The sequence below is a fragment of the Salvelinus alpinus genome, chromosome 21 (assembly GCF_045679555.1).
Source record: "Salvelinus alpinus chromosome 21, SLU_Salpinus.1, whole genome shotgun sequence".
Taxonomy (NCBI): domain Eukaryota; kingdom Metazoa; phylum Chordata; class Actinopteri; order Salmoniformes; family Salmonidae; genus Salvelinus; species Salvelinus alpinus.
Genome location: NC_092106.1, coordinates 22,080,658 through 22,107,483, shown reverse-complemented (window position 1 = coordinate 22,107,483; position 26,826 = coordinate 22,080,658). Strand labels below are relative to the sequence as shown.

At 44.2% G+C, this 26,826-nt stretch overlaps 1 protein-coding gene and 1 pseudogene across 1 annotated transcript; one reads left to right on the top strand and one right to left on the bottom strand.

Annotated features, from left to right (window-relative positions):
* Positions 1-548: 548 nt before the first annotated feature.
* Positions 549-21,518, bottom strand: LOC139548066 (protein moonraker-like; annotated as a pseudogene).
* Positions 21,519-21,885: 367 nt separating this feature from the next.
* On the top strand, positions 21,886-26,620 carry LOC139548065 (thioredoxin domain-containing protein 17). The gene is made up of 4 exons (XM_071357380.1): positions 21,886-22,375; positions 22,663-22,744; positions 25,648-25,723; positions 26,038-26,620. The coding sequence occupies exons 1-4, from the start codon at positions 22,231-22,233 to the stop codon at positions 26,104-26,106; spliced, it is 372 nt and encodes a 123-aa protein (XP_071213481.1). The 5' UTR covers positions 21,886-22,230; the 3' UTR covers positions 26,107-26,620.
* Positions 26,621-26,826: the final 206 nt, after the last annotated feature.

Genomic DNA, 26,826 nt, shown 5'->3' with positions numbered 1-26,826 from the left:
AGTGGTACCTTCAGGCGTTTGGAAATTGCTCCCAAGTATGAAACAGACTTGTGGAGGTCTACAAAAAAACTCTGGGGTCTTGGCTGATTTCTTTGGATTTTCCCATGATGTCAAGCAAAGAGGCACTGAGTTTGAAGGTAGGCCTTGAAATACAACCACAGGTACACCTCCAATTGACTCAAATGATGTCAATTAGCCTATCAGAAGCTTCTAACGCCATGACATCATTTTCTGAAATTTTTCAAGCTGTTTAAAGGCACAGTCAACTTAGTGTATGTAAACTTCTGACCCACTGGATTTGTGATACAGTGAATTAGAAGTGAAATAATCTGTCTGTAAACAATTGTTGGAAAAGTGACTTGTGTCATACACAAAGTAGATGTCCTAACCAACTTACCAAAACTATAGTTTGTGGAGTGTTTGAAAAACGAGTTTTAATGACTCCAACCTAAGTGTATGTAAACTTTTGACTACAACTGTACATAGTAAAGTAGATACCCCCCAAAAACGACTTAAGTATACTGAATAAAAATATAAAAGCAACATGCAACAATTTCAACGATTTTATTGAGTTACAGTTCATATAAGGAAATCAGTCAATTAAAATAAATAAATTAGGCTTTAATCTATGATCACGTGAATGAGGCCCCAATTCCCGACTGGGCAGGGGCGCAGCCATGGGTGGGCCTGGGAGGGCATAGGACCACCCACTTGGGAGCCAGGTCCACCCATGCATCAGCATTAGTTTTTATCCACAGAAAAACTCCTCAGTTTCATCAGCTGTCTGGGTGGCTGGTCTCAGACAATCCCGCAGGTGAAGAAGCCGGATGTGGAGGTCCTTGGCTGGCATGGTTACATGTGGTCTGCGGTTGTGAGGCCGGTTGGACGTAGTACCAAATTCTCTAAAACGATATTGGAGGCAGCTAATGGTAGAGAAATTAACATTCAATTATCTGGCAACAGCACTGGTGGACATTCCTGCAGTCAGCATACCAATTGCACTCTCCCTCAAAACTTGAGACATATGTGACATTGTGTTGTGTGAGAAAACGGCACATTTTAGAATAGCCTTTTATTGGCCCCAGCACAAGGTTCACCTGTGTAATGATCCTGCTGTTTAGTCAGCTTCTTGATATGCCACATCTGTCAGGTGGATGGATTATCTTGGCAAATGAGAAATGCTCACTGACAGGGATGTTAACAAATTTGTGCACAACATTTGAGCGTGAGTGATTGGCATACTGAATGATGTGTGCACTACTTTCATAAGCTATGAGATATGGCTATGCAGCCAATCCCTGGTGTGTGTTTGTGTTGTCTGCAGTGGAGGGGCCTGCTGACTCCCTCTCCCTGTGCTGAGCATTGTTGGTTGTAAACACAGGTAATCACAAGCTTAGACAACACACACAACATATTGAGCTCTCCACACTAATAGGCAGCTGTGCCCACTCTCCGCTTCCCAAACCCACAGCATTAATCACTGTTTTCATACATTCTACACTACAACAACAACTGTCCACACACACACGGATTAGCTATCACTTTCCATTCAGGCCTTATAGAATGACTAGCCCCCTCTAGTGACTGTCTGACATACTAAATGGGATTTCTTCCAAGCGCTTTAAACACACTGTAAATCATCCTGTGGTGAATTGCCCTATAAAAAGAGTGAGAACATAATTTCATTAACCTAATGATAGCAATAACGCTCTCCCTCTCTCTAGATTTATCATCAGTTTACCACTTTTACACTAACAATCCATTACGCAGAAACCTGATGGAGTTTGAACTTCATCACATTAAGTATGCATGAGTAGTAATTGAGCATAACTGTGTCTATAACTAGCCTATAGCTCTCTGCACTGTATTATACTATGGCCCAGAGCTCCACCTCTGTATTTTTTTAATCAAGGAAGTCCCATTGAGGTCAAAATACCTCTTTTACAAGGGAGACCTGGCCAAATGAATGAATGACATGTGGAGAAGCATAAGGACAACCAGAGACAAAGCACCACAGAGCTATAGATAACTTTGATGATGCAGTACATCATCTAGTTACGTACCATCATCTGGTCCATTATTTCCTTTCACTATTGATTGTGTATTGCCTGGCATCAAAGTGGCCATTATAATATGATGGATAGGCTATATTTCAACCTATAAAATTTCAGTGGCGCTACTTCCTGGAGTTGGGAATGTAATAAAAAATAAATGAGAATACAACACTAGACATATGGGAATAATCTTCATTTTGAAGCTAGGAGTTACACTTTGGTAATAGATTTAGCCTGTGCTCCTGTTCATCTCTTCTGATCTGAGGAGGGAGGGCTGGTTGCAGACAGACAGAAAGCAATCTGAGAAATGTCATTCCTATATGAGCCATCCAACAGGCAAATAGTGTGCTCTTGTTATCAGAAGGGCTTCACTTGAGACGGAATAATAATCACCTCCGCTCTGAACAACACTTTTGACATATAAAGAACGGATGTGATCTTGATGAAAAGCGACAACAGGACTACGAGGGCTGACAGAGGACCCTCCAGAGAAATATGCATTTTAGTGCTGGCAGTGCAGTACTAGAGATGTGCATTCAGCAACAATTTCTGCCTAGATGTGGCTGCACACTTGAGGATAAACATGTAGAAATATGATTATGTATCTTTGATATGTCAAGATGTCCCAAGACAAACACTATCTCACCAACAGAAGATTCAGTGAGCCAGACACACAAACCACTCTAGAGTGATTCCATACGAAACCAGAAGCAAAAAACACCATGATTTTGGGGATTTTCACAAAATGTTATCCATATAATGGTCCTTTAGAGCAGGTTTTCCCAAACTTGGGCCTGGAGTTTTTGCCCTAGCACTACACAGCTGATTTAACAATAAAACAATAAACAATAAAAAAATAAAAAAAGTTTTCCCAATATTCATATTTATATTGAAATATATTGAAATTAAAATACTTTTCATATTACAGAGCAAGCAGTAAAGCTTTATATGACACCAATTTTTGCTCTAAACACCTACAGATTAAATGGCAGTGGTCATTATGGCAGTGGTCACCAACCGGTCGATCGCGACTGATCGATCTTCAAGGTAGTCCTAGTCGATCACCAAACATTTCTGTAGAACAGCCAACGATAAAGGCTTGCACTCCTTTTTTATTATTATACAGGTTGCGCTGTTGCCAGTAGGTGCACTTGATTCAGAAGCCCTGTGCACCGGGTAGGCAAAGTGTTCCCATTTTGAACCATTTCATTTGTCTGAAAAGACAAACTCCGCCGAGAGAGATCTGAGGCTAAACTGGGAGATCTGTCGCTAAATCGAGTACGCCTACTGCGCTGGCCAATTGGATAGCTCAAATCACTACAGCTTCCACAACCCCGGCCACATCGAATTTGATACTAGCCTATGTGAGATTTAGTAACTTTCAAACCATGAGCAGAGACAACAAAGAGCTTCTGTTTTTATGTGCGAGTTCATGTGTTAGTTTTTATTCTGCACTATTACAAAACATAAAACGATCTACTCCCTACTTCCCCTCGCGCTTCAGCTGCAATAAATGAGTAGCTAAATACAGTATATGGATAGCCTTGCGTTTGTATTATTATTAGCAGCTCATCGTGTCTATTTTAATATCAAGGAATATTTCACTTTCTCTGATCATAGGAACAATATGAATTTGTGCACAACGCAGATACGGTTTGACTTGAATTTAGCCATCAGGTAGAAGACGTGTCCCCTCTCTCTGGTCAGTCTCCTACCGGAGGAAAGAAAGAAGAGAACAGGGACCGTGAGAGACGAACCCTCTGCTGCTCTCTACCACCCTCCCTCCGCTGAGACTAATGTGTTCAAAACAACTGGGAACTCGGAAATCTCAGACTTCCAACTTCAGTGCGTTTAAAACAACTGGAAACTCAGGGGAAAAACGAGAATTCCAAGTCGGAAACTTGGGCATCTTTTTAGAGTTCCGACTTTACGACCGGAAGATCACTGATGTCATGATTTGACCTCGTTTTTTCCAGAGTTCCCAGTTGTCTTGAAAGCACCATGACCATAAAATGCAGGTATCGTCAGTCCAGTAAAAAAAAAAACGAATTATTTGCTAATTATTTCAATTTATACTCAGCTGTGCCTTGCAAGTGCTACACCAACAAAAATAAATCTGAGCGGTAGATTTTGGCTTGCATTTTGACTGCGAGGAAAAGGTTGGTTACCACCGCATTATGGAGTCTTAAAGAAGGCCTGGGTTGGTGACCACTGCATTATGGAATCTTAAAGAAGGCCTGGGTTGGTGACCACTGCATTATGGAGTCTTAAAGAAGGCCTGGGTAGGTGACCACTGCATTATGGAGTCTTAAAGAAGGCCTGGGTTGGTGACCACTGCATTATGGAGTCTTAAAGAAGGCCTGGGTTGGTGACCACTGCATTATGGAATCTTAAAGAAGGCCTGGGTTGGTGACCACTGCATTATGGAGTCTTAAAGAAGGCCTGGGTAGGTGACCACTGCATTATGGAGTCTTGAAGAAGGCCTGGGTAGGTGACCGCTGCATTATGGAGTCTTAAAGAAGGCCTGGGTAGGTGACCACTGCATTATGGAGTCTTGAAGAAGGCCTGGGTAGGTGACCGCTGCATTATGGAGTCTTAAAGAAGGCCTGGGTAGGTGACCACTGCATTATGGAGTCTTAAAGAAGGCCTGGGTTGGTGACCACTGCATTATGGAGTCTTAAAGAAGGCCTGGGTTGGTGACCACTGCATTATGGAGTCTTAAAGAAGGCCTGGGTTGGTGACCACTGCATTATGGAGTCTTAAAGAAGGCCTGGGTAGGTGACCGCTGCATTATGGAGTCTTAAAGAAGGCCTGGGTTGGTGACCGCTGCATTATGGAGTCTTAAAGGAGGCCTGGGTTGGTGACCGCTGCATTATGGAGTCTTAAAGGAGGCCTGGGTTGGTGACCGCTGCATTATGGAGTCTTAAAGAAGGCCTGGGTTGGTGACCACTGCATTATGGAGTCTTAAAGGAGGCCTGGGTTGGTGACCACTGCATTATGGAGTCTTAAAGGAGGTCTGGGTTGGTGACCACTGCATTATGGAGTCTTAAAGAAGGCCTGGGTTGGTGACCGCTGCATTATGGAGTCTTAAAGAAGGCCTGGGTAGGTGACCGCTGCATTATGGAGTCTTAAAGAAGGCCTGGGTTGGTGACCACTGCATTATGGAGTCTTAAAGAAGGCCTGGGTTGGTGACCACTGCATTATGGAGTCTTAAAGAAGGCCTGGGTTGGTGACCGCTGCATTATGGAGTCTTAAAGGAGGCCTGGGTAGGTGACCGCTGCATTATGGAGTCTTAAAGGAGGTCTGGGTTGGTGACCACTGCATTATGGAGTCTTAAAGGAGGTCTGGGTTGGTGACCGCTGCATTATGGAGTCTTAAAGAAGGCCTGGGTTGTTGACCGCTGCATTATGGAGTCTTAAAGAAGGCCTGGGTAGGTGACCACTGCATTATGGAGTCTTAAAGGAGGCCTGGGTAGGTGACCACTGCATTACCGAGCCTTAAAGGTAAGGCCAAAATTAATTATTTCTCAATTATACTTTTAAATACAAATGTCAAATATATGTAAACAATCTTTCCTCCAAAGGACCATTCTATGGATTACATTTAGTGAAAATTCCACAAATCATAGTCTTTTTTTGTCCTGGTTTTGTATGGAATCAATCTCTATTGGCACCTGTATCTTTGTCAACCCTTTGAAGCTAGCGCTCAGAACACAGGCCTACAGGGAAACATACTGGGACGGAAGGAGGAAGAAAATACTCCCTGTGTGTTGGCACATAAAAATCTATAATTTTCAGCCCTGAGTGTTCGGCTGACTAATTTTCTCCACGTAATCAAGGATAATAGAAAGACTGGAGGGAAGAACTCCTGAACATGCTCTGTGTGTTTGTAGGGGATGAGACGATATCCATGTGGAATTTAGAATCAATCCCTATTGCTTTGCAAATGAGATAGAATGCGATGAAAACTTGCCCGGCATTCTCAGAGACACAACACACAATCATTGTATTGTGCTTTCACACGAGTGCACTCGTCGATACAAAAAAATACCTGGCTTCATATTCGGTCAGACAGTTCCACATTATCTCATTTATACAGCTACTGGGGGCAAAGCAAGGGAAAAACAAGGGAGAGAATTTTCAGGACGCACTCTGCTAGTCTTTTTATCGGAATCCTGTCAGAGGCTCAGGCCATTTTCCTTGTCTAACACACCAATGAAATGACCTGCCACTCAGGCAGGGGTGAGAAGTCCCATTGGACTGTGTAATTCACTGGGCCGTGAGAGGGAGGAAGACACAGAGACAGACTTTCCTGGGTGAGTCTAATGCTATCTTCATAGAGGCAGGAGGATACAGGTAGCTAGTATCTACAACACAGGGGTAGAAGTAAAGCTATCTGGCCAATCACTACCAATACAGGAACAAGAAAGCCAAGGTCAGTTAGTTCTGCTAGTATTGTTTTACCCATAAACCATATGAAATAACTAGGCAGAGTCATAACCTGCGCTATGAATGGAATTTGGGTTGACCACATCTTCCTCCCAACACACATAACAGACAGCAAAGAGTTAGTGGTGGTTTAGTTTCTGCTGGTCTTTAGAGACAGAAATGGAAGGTTACAGATGGATAGGTAAAAGCAGACGGACTGAGTGAGAGATGAGTCACAGAAGAGTTGGTCTGAGCCCCTCCAGAAGGTCCAGTTGGACCAGGAACAGTGAACTTCTGACTGTCTTTAATATGCTAATATGTTTCACTGCATCATGCTGGCATGTCCGCTCTGCTCTCAACAACTTACTTCCCCTGTCAGCCGTTGGCTCTCATCTCTCACACTCTCCCCTCCTTCTTCTTCCTTCATTCCTAAGTAATTTAAGCAATGGCAGCTACAGCTAAAGCTCTGGGCAGGGGAGGGAGGCAGAGGCACACTGATGCACTCCCTTTATGTCTTGCCAGAGGGTGGGTGGGCGGGGGGGTTGGGGTTTGAAGGGGGTTAGGTTTGGTCTCATCGCAGCCAGGAGAGATTAGGGGTGGAGAAGAACAGCCAGAATTGAGGCACAACAAAGCAGTGCATTCTGGGAAAGGCATAAACAACGTTCCACCTCTATCCGTTTTGTTGATCGTCTGGAGTGGACGTCAACTGCAAAATAAAGTAATTGACAGTTTTTGGGACAGTGGTTTTGTTGGGCACTTTCTCACCGTCTTACATTCAGGGGATCAATGTTCTGCATCAGTTTTGTCTCGTTATATTGTCCTTTATGAGTTCCTGCCTGATAAGGTGGGAGCAGGTTAAGTGATGTCATACACCATTACCCTCTGTAATTAATTCCCATTTAGTGGAGACTGCAGAAGTCCCATCACCCAGAATAGCATCTCATAACCATTAACTACAATCTGCAACATCAACAAATTATAAATGTATAATTAAGCAATAAGGCATGAGGGGTTGTGGTATATGGCCAATATACCACCGCTAAGGGCTTATGCATGACGCAACTCAGAGTGCCTGGATACAGCCCGTAGCTGTGGTATTTTGGCCATATACCACAAACCCCTGAGGTGCCTTAATGCTATTATAAACTGGTTACCAATGTAATTAGAGCCGTAAAAATAAATGATTTGTCATACCCGTTGTATATGGTCTGATATACCACGGCTGTCAGACAAATCAGCATTCAGGGCTCGAACCACCCAGTATATAATGTAATATATTCCTTATTAATATCTATCTGTTTCTCAAACAAGCTGTCCATACATCAACCCATTAAACTCAGACAGTGCTTGAAGCTTTCTCTAAGATGGTGGCTGCAGTATTGCATGGTGATTACTACAAAACAAACACATTAACATACAGATACTGTAACAACACACAATGTTCTATTGAATTCTGTGCATAGGATTATTCACAGGAAAGAGCGCTTTGGCAACACCAGATGAAAAAACACCCGGTCTCCACAGGGCTCTCCAGGACAATGTCAGCCGTGGTGGTGTGTCTCAGTGTTGGCCTGGTGATCCTAACGGGCTGAGGAGAGACTGGCCTGGAGCAGGCCTCTGGGGCCCTGAGAGAGAGATGGGGATGGGAGAAAGAGGGGTGGAAAAGGAGAGCGGAAGAGGGATAGACTTGCTCTCAACTGGCTAAAACAGCACTAACACTATACCTCCACCTGCAGTGCACCAGAGGAACAACAATTCAAACCCTCATGCAAAACTGTGTGGAGGGTGTGTGGAGGAGTTACTTGGTCTGTTTACTCACCAGTTGTGTCCCCTTTGTCCCAGTGGTGAGGGTCTGAGTATGTGATGGCAGCAAAGCGTCTCCTCACAGCTTCCTGGTCTTTCTGCTCAGACACATAGATGATCAAATAAGTATATTATTTAAATACATTTTTCAGCCAAACAATAATACAAATCCAGACAGGACTGGACAGTGTATTCACTGTATCTCCATAGCACAGCTTGACCAAGGCTGTCAAACATCACACAGGCCTTGCATGACAAACTAACTAGCGGTGCCCTTTCAAACTCCCTGTGACCTTTGTGTGGTGGTCTTTCCTTAGGGCAATGCTCAGGGCTCACCTCCATCTCCTCCATGCGCAGCAGCATGCTCTCCAGGGTGGGGGCCTTGAGCTGGCGCTGGGCCAAACCCTCCATCTGTCTGTCTGTCTCCACCACCCAGGTGGCCCGCACTGCGTCGGCCAGCAGCTCCTCTGGCAGGGCCTCACTCAGCACCTCAGCGCACTCTGCAGCCTGGAGAGGGAGGTAGATAGGACAGAGCTCATCACATGCGTTTTATGGAATCACTTCATGGCTGTTTCCCGAAATGGCACCCTATTCCCTATATAGAGCACTACTTTTGACCAAAGCCCTATTTGCATTTGGGACTAAAATGCTGAGAAAAACATAAATATTGGTAATATAAGTCAGTATCATTACAATATGACAGGGCTACTCACTCTGTCTGTAGCCTGCTCAGACAGCCGATGCCTCAGTGACGATGTGGCCTTTCTGTCCCGGGTCTGAGAGGCAGCAGCTCCCATCTGCTGGGGTACACAGGTAAGGCAAGCTCAGTACCATACCACTACTGACCTTCTCCTACCTAACACCAACCACTCCTACTCTAACCCAGTCTTTCACTCAGCACATACACAAGGCTGCAGCAGTACACCCTAGGCCTAGCTGTAAATTCCCTATTCATTTCACTGTGGTGGCACAAATCTGGTGGTAAATAGCTGTATGGATTTTTCAATTACAAATTAGTTGTATTGATTTCCCCACTCCTCTGAGGGCAGTGGAATTCCTGAGTGAGGGGAAAGCTTTCCTTGGTCCAGGCTTTTCTTCTGTAACAACAATGTGGTTATTGAGTGACAGCAAAGTTACACACTCAGTTATTTATTCCCCTCCTTGCTGAAAAGCAAGAAAAAACTCAAAAAGATTGTCTATTTTTTGTGTCCATACAACCCTTTATTTTTTTATGGAGAGTTTAAATGTCTCTTGGGCCTGGTCCAAGAGAGGCTGAAGTCTCCCTCGGGCCTACCTGCTCAACTCTCTCAGCCCACTGGGTTGGAGAGCCCACCTCAGACCTGACACACACACATGCACAAGCCTGGTGTGACAATATAGTCCTGAATCCTGTCTTCACTAAGTTATTCAAATCAAATCAAACTTTATTCGTCACATGCGCTGAATACAAAAGGAGTAGACCTCACGTGAAATGCTTACTTACAAGCCTTTAATCAACAATGCAGTTCAAGAAAGAGTTAAGAAAATATTTCCAAATAAACGAAAGTAAAAAATTATAAAAAGTAACACAATAAAATAACGAGGCTATATACAGGGGTACCGGTACCAAGTCAATGTGCGGGGGTACAGGTTAGTCGAGGTAATTTGTACATGTAGGTAGGGGTAAAGTGACTATGCATAGAAAAAAAACAGCGAGTCCCAGCAGTGTAAAAAAAATGTGTGGGGGGGTTAATGTAAATAGTCCGGGTGGCCATTTGATTAATTGTTCTGCAGTTTTATGGCTTGGGGGTAGAAGCTGTTAAGAAGCCTTTTGGTCCTAGACTTGGCGCTCCGGTACCGCTTGTAGGTGCGGTAGCAGAGAGAACAGTCTATGACTTGGGTGACTGGAGTCTTTGACAATTTTTGGGGCTTTCCTCTGACACCGCCTAGTATATAGGTCCTGGATGGCAGGAAGCTTGGCCCCAGTGATGTACTGGGCCATACGCACAACCCTCTGTAGCGCCTTACGGTCAGAGGGCGAGCAGTTGCCATACCTAGCAGTGATGCGTGATGCAACCGGTCAGGATGCTCTCGATGGTGCAGCTGTAGAACATTTTGAGGATCTGGGGACCCATGCCAAATCTTTTCAGTTTCCTGAGGGGGAAAAGGTGTTGTCGTACCCTCTTCACGACTGTCTTGGTGTGTTTGGACCATGATAGTTTGTTGGTGATGTGGAGACCAAGGAACTTGAAACTTTCGACCCGCTCCACTACAGCCCCATCGATGTTAATGGGGGCCTGTTCGGCCCTCCTTTTCCTGTAGTCCACGATCAGCTCCTTTGTCTTGCTCACACTGAGGGAGAGGTTGTTGTCCTGGCCCAACACTGCCAGGTCTCTGACTTCCTCCCTATAAGCTGTCTCATCGTTTTCGGTGATCAGTTTTACCACTGTTCTGTCGTCAGCAAACCTAATGATGGTGTTGGAGTCGTGTTTGGCCACGCAGTCGAGGGTGAACAGGTGGTATAGGAGGTGACTAAGCACGAATTGGAGTGGGTCTAGGGTATCCGGGATGATGCTGTTGATGTGAGCCATGACCAGCCTTTCAAAGCACTTCATGGCTACCGACGTGAGTGCTACGGGGCGGTAATCATTTCGTCAGGTTACCTTCGCTTCCTTGTGCACAGGAACTATGGTGGTCTGCTTGAAACATGTAGGTATTACAGACTCGGTCAGGGAGAGGTTGAAAATGTCAGTGAAGACAGTTGCCAGTTGGTCCACGCATGCTTGGAGTACACGTCCTGGTAATCCGTCTGGCCCCGCAACTTTGTGAATGTTGACCTGTTTAAAGGTCTTGCTCACATCGTCTACCGAGAGCGTTATAACACAGTCGTCTGGAACAGCTGGTGCTCTCATGCATGCTTCAGTGTTGCTTGCCTCGAAGTGAGCAAAAAAGGCATTTAGCTCATCTGGTAGGCTCACGTCACTGGGCAGCTCTCGGCTGTGCTTCCCTTTGTAGTCTGTAATAGTTTTCAAGCCCTGCCACATCCGACGAGTGTCGGAACCGGTGTAGTACGATTCGATCTTAGTCCTGTATTGATGCTTTGCCTGTTTGATGGTTTGTTGGAGGGCATAGCGGGATTTCTTATAAGCTTCTGGGTTATAGTCCTGCTCCTTGAAAGCGGCAGCTCTACCCTTTAGCTCAGTGTGGATGTTTCCTGTAATCCATAGCTTCTGGTTGGGGTATGTACGTACAGTCACTGCGGGGACGACGTCACCGATGCACTTATTGATGAAGCCAGTGACTGATGTGGTGTACTCCTCAATGCCATCGGAAGAATCCCGGAACATATTTCAGTCTGTGCTAGCAAAACAGTCCTGCAGCTTAGCATCTGCTTCATCTGGGTTTCCCTTTGTAGTCCGTAATAGTTTTCAAGCCCTGCCACATCCGACAAGCGTCAGAGCCGGTGTAGCAGGATTCAATCTTAATCCTGTATTGACGCTTTGACCTTTTTGATGGTTCGTCTGAGGGCATAGCGGGATTTCTTATAAGCATCCGGATTAGTGTCCCGCTCATTGAAAGCGGCAGCTCTAGCCTTTAGCTCCATACGGATGTTGCCTGTAATCCATCCAATCCGGACACTTTGGGGACGACGTCGTCAATGCACTGGTGACTGAGGTGGTATACTCCTCAATGCCATTGGATGAATCCCAGAACATATTCCAGTCTGTGCTAACAGAACAGTCCTGTAGCGTAGCATCCGCGTCATCTGACCATTTCCGTATTGAGCGAGTCACTGGTACTTCCTGCTTTAGTTTTTGCTTGTAAGCAGGAATCAGGAGGCTGGAATTATGGTCAGATTTGCCAAATGGAGGGCGAGGGAGAGCTTTGTATGCGTCTCTGTGTGTGGAGTAAAAGTGGTCTAGAGTTTTTTTCCCCTTCTGGTTACACATGTGACATGCTGGTAGAAATTAGGTAAAACGGATTTAAGTTTGCCCACATTAAAGTCCTCGGCCACTAGGATCGCCGCTTCTGGATGAGCATTTTCTTGTTTGCTTATGGCCTTATACAGCTTGTTGAGTGCAGTCTTAGTGCCAGCATCGGTTTGTGGTGGTAAATAGACGGCTACAAATAATATAGATGAGAACTCTCTTGGTAGATAGTGTGGTCTACAGCTTATAATAAGGTACTCTACCTCAGGCGAGCAATACCTCGAGAGTTCTTTAATATTAGACATTGCGCACCAGCTGTTATTGACAAATAGACGTAGCTTCTCTGTCCTGCCGATGCATGGAAAATTCAGCCAGCTCTGTATTATCCGTATCGTCGTTCAGCCACGACTCAGTGAAACATAAGATATTACAGTTTTTAATATCCCGTTGGCAGGATAGTCTTGATCGTATATCATCCATTTTGTTTTCCAATGATTGCATGACGTGAGTGCTATGGGCGGTAATCATTTCGGCAGGTTACCTTTGCTTCCTTGGGCACAGGAACTATGGTGGTGGAGGTTTACTCAGTAGCCTATGAATTCTCAGAAGGCAGCCGGACCTCCGCCCCCTTTTTCTCTGTCTTTTCTTCATGCAAATGACGGGGATTTGGGCCCGTTTTTTTGTACTTAACCTTTATTTAACTGATAATGGAATTTTTATGTCTAAAGTAATGACTAAAGGATTACTTTGCGTAATTATTATTAAACCCAGGGTCCTACAAACCTCGGGGATTGGTCAAAGCTTAAATAATTGTTTAGTTATCATCATTTGGGATTGAAAATTCTCGTGATAGCAAGTCAGTTAAGAACAAATTCTTATTTACAATGACGGCCTACATCGGCCAAACACGGACGATGCTGGGCCAATTGTACGCCGCCCTATGGGACTCCCAATCACGGCCGGTTGTGATACAGCCTGGATTCGAACCAGGGTGTCTGTAGTGATGCCTCTAGCACTGAGATGCAGTGCCTTAGACTGCTGCGCAACACGGAAGCCCCAGTATATCCTTTGCGTCAGACACGTTAAAGAAAAGTCTTTGTCCAGTTTGAGGTAAGTAATCTTTTCGGTCATCAGAGACATTAGCAGCAACATTATGTACAAAATACGTTTAAAAAAAAGTTACAAACAGCGCAACAAAAAAAAACGAACAAAATAGCACAGCTGGTTAGGAGCCCGTAAAACGGCAGCCATCCCCATTTGAATTTAATTGCTGCACTTGAATCCCCTCTGGCTTGGTCATAATGTTTGTCCATTGATTTCCAGACTCATACTTGTCACAAACCTGAAGGGCTTCAGGGATGTGTTAAGTTGTCATAATTTCACACTGAGGAATTAGTACCTTGACACAACTACTGAACATTTTGACCTTCCACTTTTAGCTTGACAGGATAGACTAACAGTATATTTGTTCCCAGGCTATGATAGGGAGTGTGTACAGGACGTAGTACTACTCTAGTCTACTGGAGTCTCTGGATGCGTTCTGCTTCATCTTTACTCAGCTGAATTAGGTCCCTCAGTCACTGCATGGTCATTCTGTCAAGCCAGGCTTGCCTGTGCATTCACATAAAGACAACACAAGACAGAACTGTTTCAATTAGAGATCCACATATGTGGATGGCCGGGGTAGGCCATCATTGTAAAATAAGAATTTGTTCTTAACTGACTTGCCTAGTTAAATAAATAAAAATCCAGTGCTAATGTCAGCCACCAAAATCAGGCTGCAGGCATATGATTAATTATAGACCTCAATTGCACTAATTAAGTTTTGATTAGTGTAGAGGGTTGCTGTGCACTTAAATTTAGGGCAGGCAGGCACTGCTATCCATCACGGTGCTTTAAAAAAAAAAGAATGTCCCCAATCTAACAAGCAAGCGCCTAGATTACATTTTTTGGAGAAGTTAACTTTGAATTGGAATCAGAGTATTGCTTGCAGCTTCAGCAAGTGGGGTCTGAGATCAGGGTTTAAAATGATTTAATTACTCAAAATGAGCAAACTCATTAATTAAACTGTTCCCTGGGCAGTTTCCATTGGTTCATTCATTCTGCCAGTCCACACAGCTATAACACATACACACTATTTATACAAAACACCCATTCCAATTAGTGGATTCAGCCACACCCATTGCTGACAGGTGTATAAAATTGTGCACACAGCCATGCAATCTCCATAGACAAACATTGGCAGTAGAATGGCCTTACTGAGGAGCTCAGCGACATTCAACGTGGTCCTTTCATAGGATGCCACCTTTCCAACAAGTCAGTTCGTCAAATTTCTGCCCTGCTAGAGCTGCTCCGGTCAACTGTAAGTGCTGTTATTGTGAAGTAGAAACGTCTAGGAGCAACAATGGCTCAGCCGCGAAATGGTAGGCCACACAAGCTGACAGAACCGGACCGCCGAGTGTGCGTAAAACTCCCCTGTCCTCGGTTGCAACACTCACTACCGAGTTCCAAACTGCCTCTGGAAGCAACGTCAGCACAAGAACAGTTCGCCGGGAGCTTCATGTAATGGGTTTGCATGGCCTAGCAGCCGCACACAAGCCTAAAATCCCCATGCGCAATGCCAAGCGTCGGCTGGAGTGGTGTAAAGCTCGCCTCCATTGGACTCTGGAGCAGTGGAAACGTGTTCTCTGGAGTGATGAATCACGCTTCACCATCTGGCAGTCCGATGGACGAATCTGGGTTTGGCGGCTGCCAGGAGAACGCTACCTGCCCAAATGCATAGTGCCAACTGTAAAGTCTGGTGGAGAAGGAATAATGTTCCGGAGCTGTTTTTCTTGGTTCAGGCTAGGCCTCTTAGTTCCAATGAAGGTAAATCTTAATGCTACGGCATACAATGACATTGTAGACAATTCTGTGCTTCCAACTTTGTGGCAACAGTTCAGGGAAGGCCCTTTTCTGTTTCATCATGACAATGCCCCCGAGCACAAAGCGAGGTCCATACAGAAAAGGTTTGTCGAGATCGGTGTGGAAGAACTTGATTGGCCTGCACAGAGCCCTGACATCAACCCCATTGAACACCAATGGGATGAATTGGAACGCCAACTGCAAGCCAGGCCTAACCGCCCAACATCAGTGCCCAACCTCACTAATGCTCTTGTGGCTGAATGATAGCAAGTCCCCGCAGCAATGTTTTAACATCTAGTGGAAAGCCTTCCCAGAAGAGTAGAGGCTGTTATAGCAGCAAAGGGGGGACCAACTCCATATTAATGCCCATGATTTTGGAATGAGATGTTCGACAAAGAGATGTACACATACTTTTGGTGATGTAGTGTATTATTAATCAACTAAAACCTCATAAATGAGACTAGTAAGGTACTGTGATGCTAATAAGACACAAGGTTGTTTGCCATGTCCAATGGTTTATGTTTTATGTGTTAAATGAAGATTTCTGCAAATAAAATGCATTATTGTTATTATCAGTGACCTGAAGGCTTCGTTGTGGGCATGTCTCTGTCTATCACAGGTCAGACAATAGTCCTGCTCTGCTGTCACCACACCACTCAGCTGCTGCTCTGAGGGGCCTGAGGAGGGCTTCAGAGGGGAGAAGAGACATCGAGGCTCTGGTCTCTTCTGAGGGGAGCAGGACACATAAAACAAGTGGATTAGAAAAAATGACAATCAAAAGAGAGACTGTAAGAGAGGGAGAGTATGCAGCAAGAGTAAGTTACAAAAGAGAGACTGAGGACAAGAGAGAGTGCTCTCCTCTGATCTCACCACTGTTGTTGTTGTTTAGGAGGAGAGTGAGGTGACGTGGGTATCCAGGGCACAGAGGCCTCCTTCTGTGGGTGCTGACACACTCTCAGCCTGGAAGCCACTGTGGGCTGCTGGAAACCTGCATCCCTCACATGGGCTCCCTGCTTCTGGACAAAGATAATGTTTAAGAAACACAATTGTAGTGCAAATAGTTCAGGCTAGACAGTTATTAATAGACATATTAAAATACATTTAATTGCGTCAAAAATGTACTAATTAAACTCACTGACCTTTGTCCTGTCGGGGAGCAGTGCTCCTCCTTGACTGTCGGGGACCTGTCCCCCACCTTCCCTGAGTTCTCTAAGATGGACCAGGCTCTCCAGGCCAGCCCTGAGCACCTGTCTGCGATCCAGCTGTGGAGGAGGCTCTGTGGCTCTGGGGGGCTGCTGATGCTGAGGGACCGCTCTCCTATTTGCTAACATCACAACATTGGCTCATCATCAATTCTTATTGAATTGTTGTTTTGAAACACTTGAACAGCTAGGCTATGTGCTCAATCATTTCTATAGGCCCTTACAGATAAGTGTTACAGTGCTTGGCATGACTAATCAAACATTAGTAAAGCTTGTATGGCCCTTAACACCTGCATGCTCCTTTGACAGACTACACAATTATCTGGCCAACTAGCACACAAACAGACACCTGCCTGCTGCTTGTTTGGCAGTGTGGAGAAGGTACAGTAGGGGGTTTGTTCATTGACAGTGAGAACTGTTATTAGTTGCCAAGGAGACCTGCGCATACTATCCAGTTCAAACCCTCTCGTGGTGTGTGGTGGCTGCATCATATCTCCCACGGGGAGACTGTACACAGTAGGAGCCAACAACCCACACAATGAGCTGCCTGCAGGAGAACCATGGCCAGAGAACCGGACCCGCTCTCCCCTCTTTGTGTCAGTCAGCCAGCCCCTCATTAATCTCCACCCTGGTGCCGTGATTCAAGCTCGGTGGGAGGCCCAAACACACACAGCACTTAAGCCTTCAGGTAATTTCCTGAGCCATGGGAACCATAAGAATCTGCTACCTCATTCACAATGAAAGAACAGGGTAAACAACAAAGACCCGAGACGCTCAAATTAAAAATGCAGTTTCAGGAATCGTTCCACCCACACAATAAATGTTCTATTTTTTGGATCAGATATTTTATTTTAACTGCTGTGTCTGTGTGTCTGTGTGACTGTGTGTCTGTGTGACTGTGTGTCTGTGTGACTGTGGTTTCAACCGAAGGAGGGGATGCTGATTTGTCTGACACATTTGCTGTGTTGGTTGTTCCGGGTTTAATGAATTATGAAATTAATTTACATGAGTTATTGATGTTATGAGGATATGGAATAATGAGCCAATAAAAAAAGACTAGATAATTAGGCTATCCTTATTAAAATGCTAATAAAATAGCTTCAGCAGCACAGCTGACTGGGATAATGAGTGTCTCTGAATGCTGAGTCACTCAGCTAGAATTAGAATGAGAACACCTGCTCGTTGCTCACCAGGGAAGAACTTCTTGGGGCTTGCTGCTCTACGAGGTCCTCTGAGACCCCTGGTGGCAGGGCCCCTGGGTGCACGGGAACGGGGAGGAGACGTGCTGCGATGTGGAGACCTGCGGTAGCGTGCAGGGGAGGAACTGGGTGCTCGGGCGTGCCTCCTATGTACTGGACTCTCCTGCTTGCTGAGAGCAGTATCCAGGGTCTGAGAGACACAGAGAGAGACACGAAAATCGAATATATTCTGTATACATTCAAATTAAAGAAGCCAAATAAAATCTAAATGAAATGTACTGTATAATACTTCAGCTCTACCTATGGTTTTGTGGCTCTCCAGCACATTTATTTCCACTTTCTTTAGATTGAATAGCTTAGGTTTTTAAATAGAGTATTGCTTGTATAACCTATATAACCTATATATATATAGATGTATAAGGAAGCTAATATAGATTTATAAGGAAGCTACTTATCAAAAATGACCAATAGATGTATAGTAGTTGATTTGGGAAATGTTCTGGTGCCCATCTTCTTTGTAATAAGGTGAGAGTGACCTGTAGGTGGATTAAATATATGGATGCATCGCAAGTGGCTTTCTATTTCCTATATAGTGCATTACTTTTGACCAGAGACCTTTGCCCCTGCCCCTGATCAAAAGTACTGCACTATAAAGATAATAAGGAGCCATTTGGGACTCAGACTATGACTGACCCCTAGTTTCTGCAGGATGTCCAGGGCAGTCTCTGGGATGGCTGATCCCTGGCCCACCTCCACCTTGGCCGAGCACAGAGAGAGCTGGCGGATCAGCTGGCCCAGCTCTTTATAACGGGAGGGCATCCTGCCCTCAGACGTGTCAGACAGCTGATTAGTGAACCTCTGCATGGCCCTGACCGCCCCTCTGTGGGCAGCAGCCAACCTGTCCATCGCTCTGGACTGAGAAAATGAGAGCGAGGGAGATGGGTGTTAGTCTTTGTCATTGTCCTCATCATGAACCTCATCAGAGTACGACAGCTTTGGTTATTAAGTGAGACTTACTTTGTTTGTGTGCTCAATCTTCTGTGAGCGCAGTTTGTCTAAATCCTCTTGGATCTCTTTCGCCTGTTGTTGTAGCATAGATGATGCGTGCAGAGTTGGCTGCCTGTTCCTGTCTGCGGACCTCCACCCTGCGCTGTTCATCAGGCTCCAAGTGCTCTGCAACCATTCGCCCTGGAATGCACAGTATGCCAACAAGGTGCCACTCCAGCTGTGTTACCCATAGAAATATAATCACTACAACAGGTCTAGACCCTCTGACCATGGCGATTTGACTGGTTAACTCATGGGTAACTTTATTTATGTGGAGTTACCTCTGTTTGTGAGCTGATCTAATCTCTGGATGTAGTTGTTCAGCTCTCTCTGCAGCCTGCGGACCTCCTGGCTGAGTGCTGTCTGGGGCTCCTGGCTGGCTGTCTGCCTTGGGCCTGGGTCTCTGGTTGGGGGGGACAGGCCATGATCAGGCCCAGGGGGTACAGAGATGTACTTCTGGGAGGTGTATACAAGCACCTTGGCTGCAGACCGAGTCACTTCTTCTTTGGGGCCGGCTGTCTTTGACCTCCCCTTAAGAAAAACTCTCTTCTGCTTGAAATTGAAAAATTATCAAGGTTGATAATCGATTATAAAGGTTGATGATCGATTCATTGTTCTTGGAGCAGAGTAAAATTGATATAAACTGTACATGTGAAAGGGGAGTATATTGATGAGCCTTATTTACCTGCTCCACATTGCTCTTGATGGTAGTGGTCTCCTCTGGCTGTGGTCTGATGGGGGAGCTGTTCAATGACTCCTGTCGTCTCTTCCTCAGATCTCTCTTGGCCAGCCTGACTGCAGCCAGCAGACGCTCCTCAGACAGAGCAGAGAAACACATAGAACTACAGGTGCTATCCAGGTCTTCCCGCTTCTCTACCCAGGGCATCAGCTTCTCAATCACAATGGGTGCAGCTGGGCCAACTTGAGTAGCACGGTTATAGGCGTTGGCAGGCATGGCTGCATTGAAGAGTAACTGAAAGAAAACAATAGTGGCACTGGAATCATTCCTGCTGTTGCAATGACAGAGCTACCAATTTAGCTAGCTAGCTAAGTTGACGTTACATCCAGCTGTCCAACTTATGATCTGGCCACATCAACTGGCATTCACAAAGTTATAATGTTATATTTCAATATCCATCATGATGGCATGCTAGTATCATTACTAGTATAAGATGGAGAAAGAGTAGAGAGTACAGTAGTGCTTTATTAATCCCAATTTGGGAAATTGTTTCATCACTTCAGCATCATCAATCAATAAAATTACAAAGACAGAACCCATATCAGTGACAAACACATGATAAAACACATATTATAAACTGGGTGGATCGAGCCCTGAATGCTGATTGGCTGACAGCCGTGGTATACGGGTGTGACAAAACATTTATTTCTACTTCTCTGATTATGTTGGTAGCCATTTTATAATAGCAATAAGGCACATTGGGGGTTTGTGACATATGGCCAATATACCACGTTGCATCGTACCTAAGAACAGCCCTTAGCTGTGGTATATTGGCCATATATCACACATATATCACATGTATCATTGCTTAAATAAAACACCCACACGTTAATAGCCATAAAAGATAGGTAAGAAAGTATGTTGTCTATCCTCCTGGGAAACAGCAACAACTACACAAATAAAAGGCATAACAAATTAGTCATTTGTGATGGCTGTGGGTAAAAAGGACCTCTCTGTGTAGTGTTTGGGCAGGATGAACCTGCTACTGTGTTGCATTAGAGTGCTGTGGAGTGGCTGTGTGGCATTGTCCATAATCATGTGTGTTTAAGCTTGCAGCCTTTTTATGAACATGTCTTGCATTGACTCGACTGCATCTGATTGTATCACTTTCTTTATGATTTTGTCCAGTCATCCTTCACGAAGTTTCCCTTCCAGCACACAATGGCATAACACAAAACACTAGCCACTACACTGCTGTAAAACATGAGAAGCATTGTGTCTCACACATTAAAATATATTAGCTTCCTTAAAAAGTCGTCTGGATTAGGCTTTTTTATAGATACTCTGGGAATTATCCTTCCGTTTACTGTACACTATAACTCTCAGGACTCTTAATTCCCTGTGATGAGCATCGTCACCTTTCATGATACAACTTGCTATAGCAGAGTCTGAGAATTTCTGCAGGTGGCGCAGTTCATTGTTGTGTGTGAAGTAATTTATGTATTGAGAGGAAACAGGAAAGGTGACAGGGCCGTCCCTTGTGGGGCTAACGTTACCGTGTTTGCGCATATCTGGTCTCATACTGCCTGGTTCAATCTTACGAACTGTGGTCTTATTGGTCAGATAGTTCACAATCCATTTGACCATATGTGGGTTTACATGAATGTCCTTTAGCTAACGTTATCTTACCTGGGTCTGAGAAAGCCGAGTGCTTCGATTTGGACCTAATGTGACCCAGCTTTTCGATTGTCCTAGGTCATCGGGGACTCTAGGTTTGCAGTCATGGCTGTTCCTAAATCCCCTAGCTAACTACCGGTGTATCTACATCAGCTGTAGCCTGTGTACCTAGCTACCTGCCTAGATAGCTAGCTAACGTTAGCTTTGATACATTTTGCAAACCCTTGCCTAACATTTCCGTACGTATCTAGCCATGCAACCAGATGGTACATTATGCTTCGAATATCATCATGTAAAGAACGTGAAAATATTTAGCTAGGATATTATTTGTACGGGATAGACTTCGACAGCTAGCTAGCATGCTAATCACAGCTAAAACTGCTTAAAATGCCGCCATGACAACAAATAATAAGCACCGCCTTCTGTAAAAACAAGTGGGTATTTTTAACCTACGGAAAGCAGAAACCGTCAAAACATAACCAGATATAGGACATTTAAAATACTAATTTGACTAACATGTGATTACTATTATAAAATAGTTGTTTTTCTAGCTATTTGTGTCCATAATTTTCTGTTTGTTTCGATGAAACAGTCATCAAAAGCATTACACGAATAGGATGATGTTGTACTATCACTTTTATTTTTCATAGACAGGAAGAGGAAGCGTTGTCATGCGTTTTCTGTACTGATAGCAAAGATTATGGATATACTGACAAGATACTTGTTTCTCTGCCCTAACAATGGGAGTCGTTGTCCACAAAGCGGCAAGGCGGGCTGTTTAGCTCCCGCCTATCCTTTCTTTGGATTGGTGGATATCTCATATTGTATTCGATGAGGGTTGTTGACGTCAACCGTCTGTATTCAATGGAGAGATGCTACGCGTACAAGCCTCATAGCATGAATATGCATAGCTATCTCGAGATGACTACGGTATAAATGGTTTTTAATTAAAGATGAGGGGATGTCATGTGTCCTACTTATATCAGTACAGTCGTAACAACCTAAACATTACGAAACTTACAGTCAATCAAATAAACCTCACGTAGCACATAAGCCATACATTTTTGTTGTTAACAAAATTCGATACTCTCATTGACCTCCATACAAAAACTCCTTGCTTGGTGGGCGAACATTTTTTTTTAAAACACCACCTGCTGGACGGAGACAAATTTTCCGCCGAGTTGGGCCTCTCTCTTTACTTCTTCCTCTCTGCTCGTAGTATTTTAGAAGCGATCATAGTCCAACTCGTTTTTATTCTTGCATGAAACGCTTCATACCTGCTTGCTTTGCCTACGATAATTGATAATACTGCTACTTATTCTATTTCATCATGTCTCATTACGAAGAAGTAAAGGTCCATGGTTATGATGAATTCTGCAAAGCAGTGTCTGAGCGAAAAGGAAAGGACATATTCGCATATTTCTCTGGTGATAAAGACGCTCAAGGGATGAGCTGGTGTCCAGATTGTGTGGAAGGTAATATAGTTATTATTTTATTGTTGTATTAATTTGTACTTGACACGTATAGCAGTTGGCTTTCTTTCCCAGCTGTCTTGTCATAATGCGTCAGTCTCTGCTGCATTATGGTCGGCAATTCATTGTAGTCAAGCCAACTATTCTCTGTAATGTGTTTACTGGGGATGCTCGTCTTATGCTCTATTTTCTGTATTATTTTAGGAAGTTGAAGCTGTTGTGTGATTTATTGCTTGCATAAATCAAAGCCACACAGATTTGCCAGCTTTGTTCTCCTCCTTCCCCTCCAGCTGAGCCAGTTGTTAGAGGAGAGATGTCCCACCTTCCTGAGGGCTCTGTCTTCATCTACTGTCAGGTTGGAGAGAGGCCATAGTATGTACTCAACTTTTTCTTCGTATTCACTGGTGATGATAGCAGAATGGTAATGCTGTGCTATCAACAGGCAATAGAAAATAAGTGTTTTTCATACCCGCAAATGCAGCCAGGAGTTTTGAAAAGCTTAGATAATTGTGCAAGTTGTAACATCATGATTTGTTGGCTCTCTCAGGCAGCATATTTGAATTGAGCAAAATACACTGAACAAAAATATAAACACAATATAATGTTTCATGAGCTGAAATAAGCACAAAAAGCGTATTTCTCTCCAATTTTGTTTACATCCTTGTTATTGAGCATTTCTCCTTTGCCAAGATAATCCGTCTCCTGACAGGTGTGGCATATCAAGGAACTGATTAAACAGCAAGATCATTACACAGGTGCACCTTGTGCTTGGGACAATAAAAGGCCAGTCTAAAATGTGCAATTTGACACACAACACAATGCCACAGATGTATCAAGTTTTGAGGGAGCGTGCAATTGGCATGCTGACTACAGGAATGTCCACCAGAGCTGTTGCCAGAGAATTGAATGTTATCTTTTAACCATAAGCCGCCTCCAACATTGTTTTAGAGATTTTGGCAGTATGTTCAACCGGCCTCACAACCGCAGACCACGTGTATGACGTTGTGTGGGCCAGCGGTTTGCTGATGTCAACGTTGTGAACAGAGTGCCCCATGGTCCCTGTGCCCAAGAACACTAAGATAACATGCCTAAATGACTACCGACCCGTAGCACTCACGTATGTAGCCATGAAGTGCTTTGAAAGGCTGGTCATTGGTTACATCAACACCATTATCCCAGAAACCCTAGACCCACTCCAATTTGCGTACCGCCCCAACAGACCCACAGAGGATGCAATCTCTACTGCACTCCACACTGTCCTTTCACACCTGAACAAAAGGAACACCTATGTGAGAATGCTTTTCATTGACTACAGCTCAGCGTTCAACACCAGTGCCCTCAAAGCTCATCATTAAGCTAAGGACCCTGAGACTAAACACCTCCCTCTGCAACTGGATCCTGTACTTCCTGATGGGCTGCCCCCAGGTGTTAAGGGTAGGTAACAACACAACCGCCACGCTGATCCTCAACACAGGGGCCCCTCCTGTACTCCCTGTTTACTCATGACTGCATGGCCGGGCACGACTCCAACACCATCATTAAGTTTTCTGATGACACAACAGCGGTAGGCCTGATTACCGACAACGACGAGACAGCCTATAGGGAGGAGGTCAGAGACCTGACCGTGTGGTGCAAGGACAACCTCTCCCGCAATGTGATCAAAACAAAGGAGATCATTGTGGACTACAGGAAAAGGAGGACCGAGCACGACCCCATTCTCATCGATGGGGCTGTAGTGGAGCAGGCTGAGAGCTTCAAGTTCCTTGCCGTCCACATCACCAACAAACTAACATGGTCCAAGCACACCAAGACAGTCGTGAAGAGGGCACGACAAAACCTATTCCCCTCAGGAGACGGAAAAGATTTGGCATGGGTCCTCAGAAGGTTCTATAGCTTCACCATTGAGAGCATCCTGATAGGTTGCATCACTGCCTGGTACGGGTTGCGTCACTGCCTGGTATGGCAACTGCTCGGCCTCCGACCGCAAGGCACTACAGAGGTTAGTGCGTACGGCCCAGTACATCACTGGGGCCAAGCTTCCTACCATCCAGGACCTCTATACCAGGCGTGTCAGAGGAAGGCCCTAAAACTTCTCAAAGACTCCAGCCACCCTAGTCATAGACTGTTCTCTCTGCTACCGCACGGCAAGTGGTACCGGAGCGCCAAGTCTAGGTCCAAGAGGCTTCTAAACAGCTTCTACCCCCAAGCCATAAGACTCCTGAACATCTAATCAAATGGCTACCCAGACTATTTGCACCCCCCCCCTTTACGCTGCTGCTACTCTCTGTTATTATCTATGCATAGTCACTTTAATAACTCTATCTACATGTACATATTACCTCAATCACCTCGACTAACCGGTGTCCTCGCACATTGACTCTGTACCGGTACCCCCTGTATATAGCCTCGCTATTGTTATTTGACGGCTGCTCTTTAATTATTTGTTACTTTTATTAATTATTTTTGTGGTATTTTTCTTAAAACTGCATTGTTGGTTAAGGGCTTGTATAAGTAAGCATTTCACTGTAAGGTCTACTACACCTGTTGTTTTCGGTGCATTTGGTGGCGGTGGGGTTATGGTATGGGCAGGCATAAGCTACGGACAACGAACACAATTGGATTTTATCAAGGGCACTTTGAATGCACAGAGATACCGTGACGAGATCCTGAGGCCCATTGTCGTGCCATTCATCCGCCGCCATCACCTCATGTTGCAGCATAATCATTTATGGCCCAATGTCGCAAGGATCTGTTCTGTACACAATTCCTGGAAGCTGAAAATGTTCTTCTATGGCCTGCATACTCACCAGACATGTCACCCATTGAGTATGTTTGAGATACTCTGGATAGACGTGTACGACAGTGTTTTCCAGTTCCCGCCAATATCCAGCAGCTTTGCACAGTGGAGTGGTACAACATTCCACAGGCCACAATCAACAGCCTGATCAACTCTATGCGAAGGAGATGTTGTGCTGCATGAGGCAAATGGTGGTCACAACAGATACTGACTGGTTTTCTGATCCACGCACCTACCTTTTTCAAAAGTATCTGTGATCAACAGATGCATATCTATATTCCCAGTGAAGTGAAATTTATAGATTTATTTCAATTGACTGATTTCCTTATATGAACTGTAACTCAGTAAAATCTTTGAAATTGTTGCGTTTTTATATTTTTGTTCATTGTATATATGTATACAATGCACAAAATTATACGTTTGACCTAAATGTCTGACTTATGTATTTTGCTTAATTTACCTTTTCATCTTCGACCAGTTGGAAGGATCCCAATAATAAGTTCAAGAAGACTTTGAAGCTCAGTGGAGTTCCCACTCTGATCCGATATGGCACGGTGAGCATACGTGCATGGCAAGATCACAAAGAAAATAATTTCTAGTATAGTGATCGATTAGCAAATTGCATTTCGAGGAGAATTTCTCTAATCAATTTGGGTTTTTCTTTGGATTTTGTGGCAATACTCAAAGGCTCCTAAAAGCATTGAATGTTCTTTTATAGATAGTCTGTATTAAAAAAAACTGCTATAACACATTGGTGAGGTTGTTATTAACCATTTATACACTGTATAAATTCTAGATAAAATATAGCTTCAGGGAAAGTGTTACCAAAACATGCTAAGTTATGTCACTTTTCCTCCATCTAATTCAGCCTCAGAAGCTGGTTGAAGAGGAGTGCTTCAAAGCTGACCTGGTGAGGATGATGTTCACCGAGGACTAGAGGACCACACTCGCCCTGCACTGGGTCATCTTCCATTTCCCACTGTCCTGTCTTTTTCCTGAGATCCAGCCCCAGCCCAGGCACCTTTTCACTACACTAGATTGAACAGAAATTATTGTTTCTTTGAAATTCAAATACACACTCCTCTCCCTGCGAGGTAGTGTTAATCAGTGAATGTGTTGCTATTCTTACATGGAAATAAAAAGCAACTATAACATAACCAGAGGCCTTGGTAGAGCTAGTTGACTGCTTTTATAACTTTATGTTTAATGTAGTAAATTAAATAGAAGAGTTATAATAACATAGCCCACTTTTGACAAATATATTAGATTCCCCTAAGTGGTAGGCAGCCTACTCCTAGAATGTAATGTGCCAGATGAATTGATGATTCTTACTTATAGCAGAAATCTTTAGAGTGAAGATATCAACTGAAACATTACCTGTTATACTGTGATTGGCGTGTTGTTGTGTAGAACTTAGTCAAGTGAAATAAATGATGGTTGGATGAAAACAATTGTATGTGTAAAATGGTTTGTCTATAGTGCAGCTCACTTTGTGAGACGCTAGGTGGCACCCTCAGCCTGTCTAAAAACATTATTTATTTTATTTAACCTTTATTTAACTAGACATTAGGCCTAATGTGTCTTATAATAAACATTTAAGTTCGCGTTTTATCTTGATATTTAAAACTTTATGTGAAATTATAATATTAGATAATAT

What these genes read in the sequence shown, in the direction of transcription:
- LOC139548065 (XM_071357380.1), top strand. Translation starts at nt 22,231, where the DNA reads ATGTCTCATTACGAAGAAGTAAAGGTCCATGGTTATGATGAATTCTGC. An exon ending in GTGTCCAGATTGTGTGGAAG is followed by an intron (nt 22,376 to 22,662) that starts GTAATATAGTTA and finishes CTTCCCCTCCAG; the next exon opens with CTGAGCCAGTTGTTAGAGGA. An exon ending in CAGGTTGGAGAGAGGCCATA is followed by an intron (nt 22,745 to 25,647) that starts GTATGTACTCAA and finishes ATCTTCGACCAG; the next exon opens with TTGGAAGGATCCCAATAATA.